General features: G+C 46.3%; 1 protein-coding gene across 3 annotated transcripts in view; it reads right to left on the reverse strand.

The window, feature by feature from the left end:
• The window catches only part of LOC137426666 (ER membrane protein complex subunit 8), a 46,682-nt gene extending 29,982 nt beyond the window's left edge, over positions 1-16,700 (reverse strand). The window contains exons 1-3 of one of the 3 annotated variants that reach the window (XM_068115437.2): positions 16,465-16,700; positions 16,140-16,353; positions 11,226-11,302 (exon numbers count right to left, since the gene is read on the reverse strand). In XM_068115437.2, coding sequence (XP_067971538.1) covers positions 11,226-11,302; positions 16,140-16,340 — 278 coding nt within the window. In that variant the 5' untranslated portion in view covers positions 16,341-16,353; positions 16,465-16,700. The remainder of the gene's footprint in view (positions 1-11,225; positions 11,303-16,139; positions 16,354-16,464) is intronic. The other 2 variants (XM_078779152.1, XM_068115438.2) reach the window with 2 other exon arrangements.
• Between the last annotated feature and the right edge of the window lie 1,487 nt (positions 16,701-18,187).

Below are 18,187 nucleotides of genomic sequence, written 5' to 3' on the forward strand. Positions count from 1 at the left end.
GAGCATGAAAGTTATAAGGCAGCCAAGAAGGCTGCAAAGAAAGAGGTAGCAGAGGTGCAGGAGGCATGTAGGAAAATGTTCGGGGAACGCTTGGATTCGGAAGAGGGTCAGAGAGTAGTATTCAGGATTGCAAAGCAGATAGCGAAAGAGAGGTGTGATGTGATGGGGGTGAGTTGCTTGAAGGATGAAGTGGGACAAATCGTTGTGGACCCAGATGGAATTAAAGGAAGATGGAAAAGATATATGGAAATGCTGTTGAATACAGAGAATGAATGGGATGGCAACATAGAGAGTCTTTGGTAATACGCAGTTTTAGGACCTAAACCACGCAGTTTTAGGACCGGCAGAGAAGATAACTGAGAAGGAAGTTGAGGAAGCGATAAAAGCAATGAAGAGTAGAAAAGCGGGACGGCCGACGGGAGTTGTTGGAGATATGTTGAAGGCAGCAGGAAGTTGGGGTGTGAAGAGAATGACAGAGATCTGTAATCTGGTGGTGAAAGAAGGCCGCATTCCAGTGGCTTGGGAACTGAGTACCCTCGTCCCTCTATACAAGGGGAAAGGTGACCCTCTGGAGTGTGGCTCGTACCGAGCGATGAAGTTATTGGAGCATGGAATGAAGGTATTGGAAAGGGTGTTGGAGAGGAGGATAAGGAAGAAGATGAAGATCGACGAAATGCAGTTTGGATTTATGCCAGGAAGAGGAACGACAGACGCACTCTTTATTGTGAGGCAGTTGCAGGAGAAGTACATGGAGAAGAGGAAGAAGTTGTTTCTTGGGTTTGTTGATCTGGAGAAAGCATTCAATAGGGTTCCACGCGAAGTATTGACATGGGCATTGAGGAAGTTAGGAGTGGAGGAATGGTTGATCAGAGTAGTGATGGCAATGTACAAAAGAGCACGCACAGCTGTAAGGACGAAGGACGGGAACAGTGGTGAGTTTGAGGTGAAGGTGGGAGTGCATCAGGGGTCGGTACTAAGTCCACTACTATTTGTAGCTGTGATGGCGGTGCTGGCTCAGAACATAAAGGAGGGTTTACCGTGGGAGTTGTTGTATGCAGATGATCTGGTGTTGATTGCGGAAAGTATGGATGGACTGAAGGAAAAGATGAACAAGTGGAAGGAATGCATGGAGACAAAAGGTCTGAAGGTGAATATCGGAAAGACGAAGGTGATGGCAAGTGGTAAAGCATGTGGTGAGGTGGAAAGAACTGGGAAGTGGCCGTGTGCTATGTGCAGGAAGGACGTCGGAGTGAACTCCATTCAATGTACAATGTGCGCTGAGTGGGTTCATCAAAAATGCAGTGGTCTGAGAGGGTCATTAGCCAATGTGGCAGCTACATTCAAATGTAAGGTGTGCACAGAGGGAGCTGCAGATGGAGGAAATGTTGAGTTGGATCTTGGAGACGGCGTGAAGCTGGAAGGTGTGAAAACATTTTGCGACCTCGGAGACATGCTGAATGGAGAAGGTGGATCAGACTCGGCAACGGTTGCTCGAGGGAGATGTGCATGGAAGATGTGAACTGAGTGGCATGCTGATGAGGAGGGGAGTGTCGTTGAACCTGAAGAGAAAGGTGTATGCTGCATGTGTGAGAAGTGTTATGATTTATGGGAGCGAGACTTGGGTAATGAACGTAGAGCAGCAACGAAGGCTGGAAAGGGTGGAAATGCGAATGGTTCGGTGGATGTGCGGAGTATCGTTGAGAGAGAGGAAGACAAATGATGAATTGCGAAAGATGATGGGAATAGAGCCTGTGATTGATGCTGTGGAGAGGAACAGGTTGAGATGGTTTGGTCATGTGTTGAGGAAGGATGAAAGTGACTGGTTGAGAAGAGTGATGGAAATAAATGTAGAAAGAAGTAGAGGACGGGGAAGACCGAGAAAGACTGGGCTAAAGATGGTGGAAGAAGAAATGCGGGCAAGGGGGTTAACAAGGAGAGATGCAGAAAATAGGGCAAAATGTAGAAGATTGTCATGGGGACCGCAAGGCTAACCCCCGCTCTTGCAGGGAAAATGGCCTTAAAATGCATGTTGTGTTGTTGTATACTGCACAGGGAATCCTTGTAGGTTATGAGTGGGGCCTTCAGTGAGGGAAAGCTCTTGATGTCACACAGCCTTGCATATTTTCCTAATACCCCAAAAAATTGGGGGTATTAGGAGACCAAATGAATGAAAATAATGAAAAACTGAAAACCTAATTGGACAAAAACAATGAAAAACTGGAAACCAGAAAAACTGATACCTTGCATATTGGCCCAAAGTCGCTACATTTGTAATCGGTCTGTGTCCTTGTGAGGTAGGGAAGACGTGATGGGATGGGGACTTGGAGTTGGGACGAGTGTGGGAGGGATTGGGAAGAAGGGGGAGGGGCAGGAGGTTGATGTGGAATTGGAGTTGGGTGGGGGGGGAGGTATGCGCACTTGGAGGTGGAATTGGAGTTGAGAGGCGGGGGAGGAGGGGGCAAAGGGGAGAGGGGGGAGGGATGTATACTTGGAATTGGGAGGTAGGCGAGGGATGCAGACTTGAAGAAAGGGGGTACTGAGGCAGTCACAATTTACATTCTCCAGAATGTCCATGGGTCCCTGCCTTTATGCTGTCAAAAGACGTTCCTGTCAAACTCCCAAATTGTCCATGCTCTTATGGAAACCAATTCCCTTAAAACAACCTGGTGGAACTGGATTATGTGCTGGTATGGTGTATAATCAACAGGATCGATATAGTCGAACAACGGTGTAGCTGGGCTTGGATCTGCTGAGTGAAAGATCTGCTGTCCCCATAAGGTGACCAGATCCTCAGCTCTGATTGGTGGATGCTTGCGAGGCACATAAATACATACAACGGACGGATAGACAAACGCTGTTCCAGACAGCATTGCTCTGCGTGCTGCGCTGTAAAAATATGGCTGCCGAACCACGTAACCGATGACGTCATCAATTTTTTTTCTCGACAAATTGATCTCGAGATCACGCTCAAGAAATATCATGCTGATCGGATGAAGTGTTCTACTTGTCGATTTATGACATCAAAATGATGGCACCTATGACATCATTAACATGTGTTATTCCCCATGGATGGATTTCCGGTTCCTCGGGCGAGTGAAGCGTACTTCGAGCTCTCCACAGCATCGAAGTTTAAGTGTTTTCCCATTCTTGTCTTTGTCAAATTTCCACTGGTTATTTTGCTGTGTACGTGTTATTGTGTGTTTCTGGTTGGTATTGGTTTGTAATTCGTACAAACTTGTGTGTAGTTAATCGTTTTCTGAGTCGTACCTCGTGCGCGGCCTGGTAACTTGGGGCTTCCCTCCCCCGTCAGTGTTTTGTCGGTTTGGGTTATTTCCTCCGCTGCATTGCTTGTTTCTTTTATTTTATTTTCTCCCCCTCACCTCACCTCCCTAGACAAAGAATTCTATATTGATTCTTTCTCCCCTCCCGGACACGTTTGTTCGCTCTCCTCCTCGTCTCGGCTTGTGGGCACCCCCTGTATCTCGTTTCTTTCCCGCCTCTGCTCCTTCCTTCTCAAATCCACGTTCTCGCTTGGAGACTTTTCCCAGATTGTTTTTCATGGTTTTCATGGTTCTGTTTGGATATTGTTGGAATATGTTTAAACTGCAGCCGTGATGCTGACGACGCCCCCCCCCCCCCCCCCCCCCCAAGAATTTCCATGTTTTAAACGTTTCCCAGTGTGTACCCTGGTCAGAATAGGTACACCGTATCCCTGCGTGTCGTAAGAGACGACTAAGAGGGTTGGCGTCAGGAAGGGCATCCGGCCATAAAAAACATTGCCTCAAAAAGAGAACCATGACAATTACAACTACATATTGGCAGGGTGCAACCCGAAGTGGAGATCGGTTTCTGAGGGTTGGGACATGGAATGTAGGGACAATGACAGGGAGATCAGGAGAAGTGGTGGAAGTATTGGTCAGAAGAAGAGTGGACATATGTTGTGTGCAAGAGACGAGATGGAAGGGAAGTGGTGTGAGAATGGTGAAGGGTAGGCAGGGACAGAAATACAAGTTTGTGTGGCAAGGGTGCCCGGAGGGCGTGAATGGTGTTGGTGTCCTGTTTTCTGAGGAGTTTGTAGACAGTGTGGTGAGTGTGACTAGAGTGAGTGATAGGTTGATGATGGTGAAAATGATGATTGGAAAGCTCTTGGTGAACGTCATCTCGGGATATGCTCCGCAGGTTGGTCGAAGCAATGAAGAGAAGGACAAGTTCTGGTGTGCGATAGAGAAGCTGATGGAAAACGTGAAAGATGAAGAGGTTGTTGTGGTGGGAGGAGACCTGAATGGACATGTGGGAAGGAGTATGGATGGTTTTGAGGGAGTTCATGGGGGTTACGGATATGGTGTGAGAAATGGAGAAGGTGAAAGGATTTTGGAGTTTGCTGATGGAGCTGATTTGTTGATTTGTAATACTCAGTTCCAGAAAGAGGATAATAAGCTTGTTACATACACGTCAGGTGGGTCGACGACAACCGTTGACTACCTGATGGTGCGGAGGCGAGATAGGGGGCACCTCCGGGACACAAAGGTGATCCCGGGGGAGGAGGCTGTTTCACAGCACCACTTGGTTGTCTGCGACATAAAAATGAAAGGTGCGAGGAGAGCTCGGCGGGTGAAGTACCAACCAAGAATGAAGGTGTGGAGGTTGAAAGAGGTGACAGTAAGGGAGGCATTAAAAGAGAGGCTGAGTAGGGTAGAGGATGATGTGGTTGAGCTTGAAAGTGGTTGGATGTCAATGAAAGCTAGTCTGTTGGGAGCCGTTGGTGAGGTATGTGGATGGACAAAAGGACCACCGAGGCACTCGGAAACATGGTGGTGGGATGATGAAGTTGGAAAGAGGATTGACGAGAAGAGGAAGAAGTTCAAGGAGTGGCAGAAGTCGAAGGGTACGGGAGCAGAAACAGCAGAGCATGAAAGTTATAAGGCAGCCAGGAAGGCTGCAAAGAAAGAGGTAGCAAAGGCGCAGGAGGCATGTAGGAAAATGTTTGGAGAACGCTTGGATTCAGAAGAGGGTCAGAAAGCAGTATTCAGGATTGCAAAGCACATAGCGAAAGAGAGGTGTGACGTGATGGGGGTGAGTTGCTTGAAGGATGAAGTGGGACAAATCGTTGTCGACCCAGATGGAATTAAAGGAAGATGGAAAAGATATATGGAAATGCTGTTGAATAAAGAGAATGAATGGGATGGCAACATAGAGAGTAACCCAGTTTTAGGACCGGCAGAGAAGATAACTGAGAAGGAAGTTGAGGAAGCGATAACAGCAATGAAGAGTGGAAAAGCGGGAGGGCCGACGGGAGTTGTGGGAGATATGTTGAAGGCAGCAGGAAGTTGGGGTGTGAAGAGAATGACAGAGATCTGTAATCTGGTGGTGAAAGAAGGCCGCATTCCAGTGGATTGGGAACTGAGTACCCTCGTCCCTCTATACAAGGGGAAAGGTGACCCTCTGGAGTGTGGCTCGTACCGAGCGATAAAGTTATTGGAGCATGGAATGAAGGTATTGGAAAGGGTGTTGGAGAGGAGGATAAGGAAGAAAGTGAAGATCGACGAAATGCAGTTTGGATTTATGCCAGGAAGAGGAACGACAGATGCGCTTTTCATTGTGAGGCAGTTGCAGGAGAAGTACATGGAGAAGAGGAAGAAGTTGTTTTTTGGGTTTGTTGATCTGGAGAAAGCATTCGATAGGGTTCCACGCAAAGTATTGACATGGGCATTGAGGAAGTTAGGAGTGGAGGAATGGTTGATCAGAGTAGTGACGGCAATGTACAAAAGAGCGCGCACAGCTGTAAGGACGAAGGACGGGAGCAGTGGTGAGTTTGAGGTGAAGGTGGGAGTGCATCAGGGGTCGGTACTAAGTCCACTACTATTTGTAGCTGTGATGGAGATGCTGGCTCAGAACGTAAAGGAGGGTTTACCGTGGGAGTTGTTGTATGCAGATGATCTGGTGTTGATTGCGGAAAGTATGGATGGACTGAAGGAAAAGATGAACAAGTGGAAGGAATGCATGGAGACAAAAGGTCTGAAGGTGAATATCGGAAAGACGAAGGTGATGGCAAGTGGTAAAGCATGTGGTGAGGTGGAAAGAACTGGGAAGTGGCCGTGTGCTGTGTGCAGGAAGGGTGTCGGAGTGAACTCCATTCAATGTACAATGTGCGCTGAGTGGGTTCATCAAAAATGTAGTGGTCTGAGAGGGTCATTTACCAGTGTGGCAGCTACATTCAAATGTAAGGTGTGCACAGAGGGAGCTGCAGATGGAGGAAATGTTGAGTTGGATCTTGGAGACGGCGTGAAGCTGGAAGGTGTGAAAACATTTTGCTACCTCGGAGACATGCTGAATGGAGAAGGTGGATCAGACTCGGCAACGGTTGCTCGAGTGAGATGTGCATGGAAGAAGTTTCGGGAACTGAGTGGCGTGCTGATGAGGAGGAGAGTGTCGCTGAAGCTGAAGGGAAAGGTGTATGCTGCATGTGTGAGAAGTGTTATGATTTATGGGAGCGAGACATGGGTAATGAACGTAGAGCAGCAACGAAGGCTGGAAAGGGTGGAAATGCGAATGGTTCGATGGATGTGCGGAGTATCGTTGAGAGAGAGGAAGACAAATGATGAATTGCGAAAGATGATGGGAATATTGCCTGTGATTGATGCTGTGAAGAGGAACAGGCTGAGATGGTTTGGTCATGTGTTGATGAAGGATGAAAGTGACTGGTTGAGAAGAGTGATGGAAATTGATGTAGAAGGAAGTAGAGGACGGGGAAGACCGAGAAAGACTTGGCTAAAGATGGTGGAAGAAGAAATGCGGGCAAGGGGGTTAACAAGGAGAGATGCAGAAAATAGGGCAAAATGGAGAAGATTGTCATGGGGACCGCAAGGCTAACCCCCGCTCTAGCAGGGAAAATGGCCTTAAAATGCATGTTGTTGTTGTATTCCCCATGGGGAGTACTTTGCAACGAGCCACCTTTCAATTTTTTCAATGGAGCAGTTTCAGAGAGAAATATATATATAGGTGCAAATGTTTTCGTTTTTCAAGATGGCTCCCGTACAATGTCATCTTTATAGGTGTTATATCTTATCATAATTATTTTAAAATTCTACAGGAGGAGGCACTCCTATGGTGAACATTTTGTGTCAATCGGACCAACGGTTGCAGAGAAAACGAATTTTAAAGGGAATAAACCCACAAAATGCCAGTGGAAGGGACATACATACAAACGTACATCAGATGGACAGACAAACGTTGTTCCAGACATGACGTAAAAAATAGAAATGCTAGAAATGCTAAGTGCCTTCAGAAAGTATTCACACTACTTGTTTTTTTTCCACATTTTAGTGTGTTTCAGCCTGAATTGAAATGGGTTAAATTGAGATTTTGTCACTGATCTACACATAATACCCCATAAAGTCAAAGTGGAATTTTTTTCGAAATGTATACAAAATCATTAAAAATGCAATACAGAAATATCTAATTTACACAAGTATTCAAATTCCTGAGTCAATACTTCATAGAAGCGACTTTGGTAGAGATTACAGTTTCGATTCTTCTTGGGTATGTCTAACAATTTTGCACATCTGGATTTGGGGAGTTTCTCCCATTCTTCCTTGTAGATTTTCTCAAGCTCTGTCAAGTTGGATGGGGAGCGTCGGTGAACATTAATCTTCAGGGCCCGTATTCATAAACGTTCTTATGTTAAGTACACTTAAACTCCATGTGTGACACTTACTGAGGACTAAGACTTATGTCGGTATTCATAAATGACCTTAAGTGTTACACCTCACTCAGTGCGACACCTAAATATAGGCATAACACCTAACCGTTTTGACTGGCCGTTGCTAGGGTTAATGATCACATTTCTTGCACGATTGTGTCAGTTTCTGTGGTTTGGCTGAGTGCCATGACATAAGGACGGGACTACATAACTGGGTTCAAAACCAAATGCTATTATTTAATGCTGTTGTAAGTCGTAGGAAGACCTTAGGCATTCTTTCCACCCTTCATCATGGCAGGGAACACTACATCTACGAAGCGAAAGAAAAATTTCACTGATGCTGAAAATTTCCGTATGTGTGAAGAGTCTGAAAAGCACATTGCTGTCATCGTATCAAAGTTTTCTGCCGCCGTTTCGAACAGAAAGAAGCGTGACGCATTGGTTAAGATAACCGAGGCCATGAATAGAAGAAATCCTACCGTGGTAAGGAGTGACAAGGACTACCAGAAAAAATGGCAGAACATGTGCTCAGTTATGAAGGATGAATACCGCGTGTACAGAAAAGAACTTGCTGAAACAGGTGAGAATGGTTTCAATCTTCTGTTATGCCATCGTTGGTTGTGATACATGCACTGTATCTCCTGCTGTCAGCTGAAAGGCTCCGGTCGCATAGAAACGTATAGCTGCCAAAACCTTTAGTTCCCTTGGCAATGCGTGGTTTCGCAATGTCAATGGATCAAGATTATCACCAATAACATCAATAACATCCAAAATTGTTTGCCGGTCAAGGCGGTATCGTTGGTATAGTTCGACATCATAGTACTCATCTAGCGGATGAAGTTGGTCATGAAATACTCGTTCTCGACGAATTGCACGCCGTCGAACCAGCCGTTCTTGTGCTATCAGAAGTAATGCAGCCATTCCTCTTCGCTGTCTGGTCGAAAGTGGACAGAATATACAGTGTGTGGACAACTTACGTTCACTTAAGACTCCCCTGGAGGTGTCTCAAATATAAGCATGAAGTTGAGTGTAATATATTAGGTACGTAGCATATTGAATACCACTTGTTCGTAAAACCTAATTTAGGAGGTACTTAAGTGTTATACTTGGACTTAAGTATGTTTCTGAATACGGGCCCTTTCCACAGATTCTCAATGGGATTCAAGTCTGGGCTTTGGCTGGGCCACTCAAGGACTTTCACATTCTTGTTCTGAAGCCATTCCCATGTTGCTTTGGCTGTATGCTTGGGATTATTGTCCTGTTGGAACGTAAATCTTCGCTGCAGCCTAAGTCTAAGGTATTTTGCAAACTCCAGGTGTGCTGTCATGTGCCTTTTTCTCAGCAGTGGCTTCCACCTGGCCACTCTCCCATAAAACATAGATTTGTGAAATGCTGCAGAGACTGTTGTCCTTTTGGCAGGTTCTCCCATCTCAGCCAAGGAACTCTATAGCTCTGTCAGAGTGGTCATTGGGTTCTTGGTCACCTCCCTGACCAAGGTCCTTCTTGCCCGGTTGCTCAGTTTGGTCGGACGGCCAACTCTAGGAAGAGTCTGGGTAGTTCCACATTTTTTCCATTTCCTGGAGACGACTGTTCCGATTTTCCAAGACGACTGTTCCGAACTAATGATGGAGCTCACTGTGCTCTTGGGAACTTTCAACACCATAAATTATTTTATACCCTTCCCCAGATCTATGCCTCCTGACAATTCTATCTCGGAGTTCTACGGACAGTTCCTTTGACTTCATGGTAGAGTTTCTGCTCTGACATGCACTGTAAACTGTGGGGACCATATAGAAAGGTGTGTTTCTTTCTAAATCATGTCCAATCAATTGAATTGGCAACAGGTGGACTCCAATAAAGTTGTAGAGACATCTCGAGGATGATCAAAGGAAATTGTATGCACCTGAGCTCAATTTGGAGTGTCATAGGAAAGGGGTTTAATACTTATTGACTCAAGACATTTCAGTTTCATTTTGAATTCATTTGTAAAAAATTCTAAAAATAAATAAAAATAATTCCACTTTGACATTGTGGGGTATTTTGTGTAAATCAGTGACAAAAATTCTAAATTTCATCCATTTTTAATTCAAGCTCAAACAACAAAATGTGAAAAGTCAAGGGGTGTGAATACTTTCTGAAGGCGCCGTTTTATTTTTTAATACAGAGTCGAGGCTCATGTAAGAGCTAAAACTATATATTTACAAGGCCTATTTATTTATTATTGCTCTGGAGCCCATTGAGGAATGAATGATCGTTTTAAGGCCATTTTCCCCGTTAGAGCGGGGGTTAGCCTTGCGGGCCCCATGACAATCATGGTTCCCTGTTTGAGGCAATGTTTATATGGCCGGATGCCCTTCCTGATGCCAACCCTTGGTCGCCTCTTACGATGCGCAGGGATACGGTGTACCTATTCTAAACCGGGGTACACACCGGGATCATTCATCCCAGCAAGCTGGTACTCAATTTGCCGACCTCGGAAGGATGACAGGCTGAGTCATTGTGAGTCAACCACCCTGGCGTTAAAGGGCCACAGACACAGAAAATCATGTTTGGTTTAATTAATAGATATTGCTTCACTTAACACTTAATCGTCCTTTTTTTTGAATAAATATCACTCGATTGGCCCCCGCCACCCAAAAAACGGCGATTTGATTGCTCATGTGACTGGCTACGTCATCGAGGGAATTTTTGTTGCTGCTGGTAGTTTTTAGCTGGTAGTGGAGTCCCGCCCCTAAAATCGTGATGTTCATTCATGATGTCACCTGTGTGATGTAATCGAGGGAAAGGTTTCTCAGCACGCAATGATAACTGCCTGACCAAGAATCTTCTGATAGTCAAAATCATTATTAAAAACTACCAGCAGCAACAAAAATTCCCTCGATGACGTAGCCAGTCACATGAGCATTGAGCAATCAAATCGCCGTTTTTTGGGTGGCGGGGGCCAATCGAGTGATATTTATTCAAAAAAAAGGACGATTAAGTGTTAAGTGAAGCAATATCTATTAATTAAACCAAACATGATTTTCTGTGTCTGTGGCCCTTTAATTCAGCGATCGACTGGGATTCGAACTCAGGATCCTCGGATCCCAAGCCAGCACCCTAACCACTAAGCCAACACCAGGCTAGGTGTTATTTCTTATTTTGTTTTGTTATTTAATTTGTTATTTGTTTATTTAATTTTGTTTATTTGTATTTGTTTATTTGTTTATTGTTTGTTTGTTTATTTTTTATTTTGTTTATTTAATTTTGTTATTTCAATTTTGTTATTTCAGCTGAAATTCATTCATTCATTCATTCATTCATTCAGCCCATTGAGGAGTTTGGACATGAATCAGTTGAAGGACAAGGACATTAGTGAACTTAGTGAAGTTAATGTAAATTAATAAACTATCAACAAATACTTATAGTACTGTAAAGTAAATGGTTCAACCCATCTCAAGCATCAGCAAGCATCATAAGGAGCATCATATTGGTTCAGATAAGAATGCTAAACAGAGTTAACACAGATGTCGTTCCTGGAACTCACATTGTGTCGTGCTGATTTTCGTTCACTTGGTAGTAACCAGCAATAACCAAATCGTGCTCTTGGCACCAGATGTCAAGCTGAAGATAAAAGAGAATGAGTGTTGCATGTGCTTACTGTATCAGTGTATCAAAGTTATACACAGTAAAAGAGCAAAAGCACAGCTCGTACACTCCACATCATATCATGCATGCACGGGGACCCCACCTCACCACTCAATGTCCCCTGCATTCCAGCCCCTGCTTCCCCACCCTATGTCTCCACACCTCCCCCCGCCATTCACGTATTCGCCTCCACCACCCCCATCATCTCAGCATCTCCACCCTCACATCCCCCCAAAGTCTCTCTGCCGCTGCATCTCCCTCAACCCCCCTCCCGCCCCCCACCACCACGTATCTGCTTCTGCACCTCCCCAAACATCTTGGCATTTCCACCTCATGCCCCTCCCCACGTCTCTGCCTTTGCACCTCCCCCACGTCTCTGCACCTCCACATCTCTGCCTTGCACCTCCCCCAAATCCCCCCCACATCTGCCCCATGCACTTCCCTAATGTATCTGCATCTGCACCTCCCCCAACATCTCAGCATCTCCACCACCTCCACATTTCTGCACCTCCTCCTACATCTCCTACAATGAGTCTAGTTTAATTTTTTTCCATGGAGCGGTTTCGTAGATATAGAGGTGTAACGTTTTTCCAAGATGGCGTCCGTAACACGTGACATATGACGTCATAATTATGAATAAATAATTATACAGGCGGAGACACTTCTATGGTAAAATTTTGCAAAGTGTGTCAACTTGGGCAGCAGCCATGAGTGGAAAGCGTGACAATGAAAATGTGCGAGAAGTTTGCATGCAGTTTATACACTCGTGCTCCAAAGGCTGGCACAACAGCATACAGCGTCCGGTACTGGCTGTTCTGTCAGAAGAAGCAGAGTAATGACGGGCATCCACCAACTTCCGACAGTGAGGCTCTTCACATTAACTACCTCGTTCTTGTGTGAAAAAGAGCTCTGGGACTTTCCCAAACCCACGCGTCGCCCGTCCAACTGTTCCAAAAGAGCACGTCGCCCTTCCGACTGTTCCAAACCCTCACGTCGCCCTTCCGACTGTTCCAAACCCGCACGTCGCCCTTCCGACTGTTCCAAAACCGCACGTCGCCCTTCCGACTGTTCCAAACCCGCGCGTCGCCCTTCCGACTGTTCCAAACCCGCGCGTCGCCCTTCCGACTGTTCATAACCCGCGCGTCGCCATTCCGACTGTTCCAAACCTGCGTGTCGCCATTCCGACTGTTCATAACCCGCGCGTCGCCCTTCCGACTGTTCATAACCCGCGCGGCGCCCTTCCGACTGTTCATAAACCGCGTGGCGTCCTTCCGACTGTTCATAACCCGCGCGGCGCCCTTCCGACTGTTCCGAACCCGCGCGGCGCCCGTCCGACTGTTCCGAACCCGCGCGTCGCCCGTCCGACTGTTCCGAACCCGCGCGTCACCCGTCCGACTGTTCCGAACCCGCGCGTCGCCCGTCCGACTGTTCCGAACCCGCATGTCGCCCGTCCGACTGTTCTGAACCCGGGCGTCGCCCGTCCGACTGTTCCGAACCCGCGCGTCGCCCGTCCTACTGTTCCGAACCCGCGCGTCGCCCTTGTGACTGTTCCGAACCCGCGCGTTGCCCTTCTGACTGTTCCAAACCCGCGCATCGCCCGTACAACTGTTCCGAACCCGCGCGTCGCCCGTCCGACTGTTCTGAACCCGCGCGTCACCCGTCCGACTGTTCCAAACCCACGCGTCGCCCGTCCGACTGTTCCAAACCCGCGAGTCGCCCGTCCCACTGTTCCAAACCCGCGCATCGCCCGTCCCACTGTTCCAAACTCGCGCGTCGCCCGTCCGACTGTTCCAAACCCGCGCGTCGCCCGTCCGACTGTTCCAAACCCACGCGTCGCCCGTCCAACTGTTCCAAACCCGTGAGTCGCCGGTCCCATTGTTCCAAACCCGCGCGTCGCCCGTCTGACTGTTCCAAACCCACGCGTCATCCGTCCGACTGTTCCAAATCCGCGCGTCGCCCGTCCAACTGTTCCAAACCTGCACATCGCCAGTCCAACTGTTCCAAACCCGCGTGTCGTGCCGTCCAACTGTTCCAAACCCGCGCGTCGCCCGTCCAACTGTTCCAAACCTGCACATTACATTGCCCGTCCAACTGTTCCAAACCCGCGCGTCGCCCGTCCAACTGTTCCAAACCCGCGCATGTCACAAACTATGTGCACATTGTCACAGTTTGCATGCTCCAGTGTTATGTGCACATGGTCACAGTTTGCATGTCCTGGTGTGATGTGCACATTGTCACAGTTTGCATGTTCCAGTGTTATGTGCACATTGTCACAGTTTGCATGTTCCAGTGTTATGTGCACATTGTCACAATTTGCATGTTCCAGTGTTACGTGCACATTGTCACAGTTTGCATGTTCCAGTGTTATGTGCACATTGTCACAGTTTGCATGTTCCAGTGTTATGTGCATATTGTCACAGTTTGCATGCTCCAGTGTTATGTGCACATTGCCACAGTTTGCATGTTCCAGTGTTATGTGCACATTGTCAGAGTTTGCATGTTCCAGTGTTATGTGCACATTGTCACAGTTTACATGTTCCAGTGTTATGTGCACATTGTCACAGTTTGCATGTTCCAGTGTTATGTGCACATCGTCACAGTTTACATGTTCCAGTGTTACATGCACATTGTCACAGTTTGCATGTTCCAGTGTTATGTGCACATTGTCACAGTTTGCATGTTCCAGTGTTACATGCACATTGTCACAGTTTGCATGTTCCAGTGTTATGTGCACATTGTCACAGTTTGCATGTTCCAGTGTTATGTGCACATTTTCACAGTTTGCATGTTCCAGTGTTATGTGCACATTGTCACAGTTTGCATGTTCCAATGTTATGTACACATTGTTACAGTTTGCATGTTCCTGTGTTATGTGCACATTGTCACAGTTTACATGTTCCAGTGTTATGTGCACATTGTCACAGTTTGCATGTTCCAGTGTTATATGCACATTGTCACAGTTTGCATGTTCTAGTGTTATGTGCACATTTTCACAGTTTGCATGTTCCAGTGTTATGTGCACATTGTCACAGTTTGCATGTTCTAGTGTTATGTGCACATTTTCACAGTTTGCATGTTCTAGTGTTATGTGCACATTGTCACAGTTTGCATGTTCTAGTGTTATGTGCATATTTTCACAGTTTGCATGTTCCAGTGTTATGTGCACATTGTCACAGTTTGCATGTTCTAGTGTTATGTGCACATTGTCACAGTTTGCATGTTCTAGTGTTATGTGCACATTTTCACAGTTTGCATGTTCTAGTGTTCTGTGCATTGTCACAGTTTGCATGTTCCAGTGTTATCTATCTATAATTCCATTAATCTCTGTGTGTATGTGTGTATGTGTGTTTGTTTGTGTGTATGTATGTGTGTATGTGTGTATGTGTGTATGTTTGTCTGTGACCGCTGTTTCTCGACAACTACCGGTCCGATATACTTTAAACTTGCCAGGTATATTGCTGGGGACCCGAGGATGTGCCTTTTCAAGGTTTGAAATTAATCGGACAAGTAGTTACCGAGCTATGGCGATTTAGCCGTTCGCCGTTCGCTTTGGCTTTGCGAATGGACCAAACCATTCATGTAAATAGAGGGGGGGGGGGGGGGTTCTGTGGTCGTTCGCTTTGGCTTTGCGAATGGACCAAACCATTCATGTAAATAGAGGGGGGGGGTTCTGTGGTCGTTCGCTTTGGCTTTGCGAATGGGCCAAACCATTCATGTAAATAGAGGGGGGGGTTCTGTGGTCGTTCGCTTTGGCTTTGCGAATGGACCAAACCATTCATGTAAATAGAGGGGGGGGGGGGGTTCTGTGGTCGTTCGCTTTGGCTTTGCGAATGGACCAAACCATTTCATGTAAATAGAGGGGGGGGGGTTCTGTGGTCGTTACTGCCACGCGGTTTGGAATGTTTTTCCGAACGGGCACCCACGTACGGGCATGCCCTAGTCTATCTATAATTCCATTAATCTCTGTGTGTATGTGTGTATGTGTGTTTGTATGTGTGTTTGTATGTGTGTATGTTTGTCTGTGACCGCTGTTTCTCGACAACTACCGGTCCGATATACTTGAAACTTGCCAGGTATATTGCTGGGGACCCGAGGATGTGCCTTTTCAAGGTTTGAAATTAATCGGACAAGTAGTTACCGAGCTATGGCGATTTCTTTACCAAACACTGCAAGCCGTTCGCTTTGGACCAAACCATTGCATGTAAATAGAGGGGGGGGGGGTTCTGTGGTCGTTGCGAATGGACCAAACCATTCATGTAAATAGAGGGGGGGGGGGGTTCTGTGGTCGTTACTGCCACGTGGTTTCAAAGTTTTTTTTTGTTGTTGTTGTTTGCACGCATGTTTTTTTGCACCCACGTACGGGCACGCCCTAGGATGTTTACACACACACACCCCTACACAAATTTTTTTTTTTTTTTTTTTTTGGCAAGGAACGGGCACCCACGTACGGGCACGTCCTAGCTTATATATAGTACGGGCATGCCCTAGTATATTATAATTCGAGTAATTTATAACACTCTACCAACATGTCACCCCTCCTTGCAATCTCAAAATCAAATGGTGAAATAACCTCCATCGCAAACAATTACCTGCACAAACTACCTTACACCACAATCTTGACGACACAGACCCTGGAGAGGTTCCTGGTGTTTGTTCGAACACAAAATGCATCAAAAACCTTCATGAGGTGCGGGTTGTGCGAGAGACCATCGTCGTTTGCCAGGGTCGGCCTCCTGAACTAGACAACGGGCGGTTTCGTCACCGATCGGATCAGTAACCCGTACACATCACGATGCCACAGGTGGTCACGTACCTGCGTTAGGGCCACCTCGAGCATGGGGGCGAGGGGCAGGGCCACGTGGAACAGAGGTACGGCGTCCACAAAGCTGATGCGTTCGAGGTCCGGGGGTCGTTTGTCCCCCAGGAGGAGACCGCACACAGCTCGATGCGGGTACTTGGCCGCGTGCAGCACCATCTTGGTGTAAGCCTGGACGGTCACTTCGACCTCGGCCATGGCGCACCAACTCCTGAGGAGAAAAACACAAAACACCGTGAAACATTCCATCACAGGTAAATATGAATTCAAGCTTTTACAAGGTGAATGTGGTCACCTGTCTGAGGTACGGAGTCACATTTACCTGCAAATCACCTTAGAGATTTTACAAAAACTACGTCACGGTTTAATAAGCACAACAACCGGCGCTCACCTCACGACTACCGTAAACCGATCACCTCACGACTACCGTGCCGTAAACCGATCGCCTCACGACTACCGTGCCGTAAACCGATCACTTCACGACTACCGTGAAAATGCATTAACCTCAAACATAGTCATAATCACTGCACTGCTGCCTGCATTCTCATTCTCAATTATATAATTTAAAATCTTTTAAAATCCGCTCAAATTGTTGCACCAAGTACATTAATTTTTGGTCAAGTTTATATTTAAAAAACAAATCGCGATGTGGGGAAAGATTAAATAATATGATAAAACAACAGCCTCACTTGTCATTACAGGGAGGATACACCCTTGTCAGTTACAAGGTTTTCTTTGCCTTTGGTAATGCAGCACAAGCACGGAGGTATATAATATGGAGAGCCAATTGGCCACCTCGCAGCATTAGCCGCCGTGAAGCCACCGGAAATAGTCTGGCGGCCATATTGGGAAGCCGATCGTAAGCCTGTCAAAGCAAAGGCGTGGCGCACTGATGATGCAGCTGGAGCGAATTTTAGGACCGCCGACTATTTAATTAATATAGAATACTAATATTTGAACTGATATTCGGGCTCAGAATCCCGTTCTTTAAGGAAATGGTGTTCATTAAGTTTGAAGTTGGTTCTAGACGCATTTTTCCTGGGGAATCCAATGGTTTAGAGCTTGTTTGAAAAAAAAGTGCCCAAAATTACCGCTCGGTGTTCTTTATCGTTCTTCTCATGACCCAATCACCCACTAGTAGGAATAAGAATCCTGACATGTTACACCCCTGTTTAACTCCTGTCTTCACCTTGAACCATTCTGTTGTTTCACCTTGGTCGACGACCGCACATTGAAAGTCTTGGTAAAGGGCTTTTACAAGGTTCACTAATTTTCCAGGTATGCTGTATTCCTTCATTATGACCCAGACTTTCTCTGGGCAAGGAGTCGAAAGCTTTCTAGAAATCTATAAAATTGAGGTACATCGTCGTTTGCCATTCTTTGGCTTGTTCTATAATATTCCTCAATATAAAGATCTGATTTGTTGTCATGTTATATGATGTTACTTAATTCAGTCATTATATTGTAACTAAGATGTGTATGTTTCTATTACCGAGATGTTAGAAACCACGCAGATATAATGATAACCAGAGTTTATTCTACACTGACATGGGTCAGCAACACATCAACAGTGAGTCAGTCACATAAATGACATGAAACGCTGTCATGTAGTTAACCCACACAATTCACAGTTAACCCACAAAACACACCCACACCATGTAGAGATGAGGTCGCTCTTATATTTCAGCTTGCTCTGGTGTTGCCTCACTGGTGAGCAAACAGGACCAGTTTGCAATATTTTTTCCTGATGCGCTCTTCCTTCATGTCATCATCGAGTGTTCTCACAACATGATGGAAACGTATCTTGCTGTATGATTGTGATACAGAATGTATTAAAGCAAACACATGGTTGCTGTCTGCCTCACAGTCAAACATGTGCCGATCCAAGGAAGCAAATGTAGACCGACCGACCTCAGAAAGGACAGAAGTGGAAATTGCCACTCTTATCCCACTTTCACGAGGCATTTTGCCATTGCTTACAGCCAGGAGCCTCTTGACACAGCGTTCAGTCGCCTCACAGACACGAACAACACTGTGCGAGGGAA

This window comes from Myxine glutinosa, chromosome 5 (assembly GCF_964187855.1).
Source record: "Myxine glutinosa chromosome 5, kmMyxGlut1.1, whole genome shotgun sequence".
Taxonomy (NCBI): Eukaryota; Metazoa; Chordata; class Myxini; order Myxiniformes; family Myxinidae; genus Myxine; species Myxine glutinosa.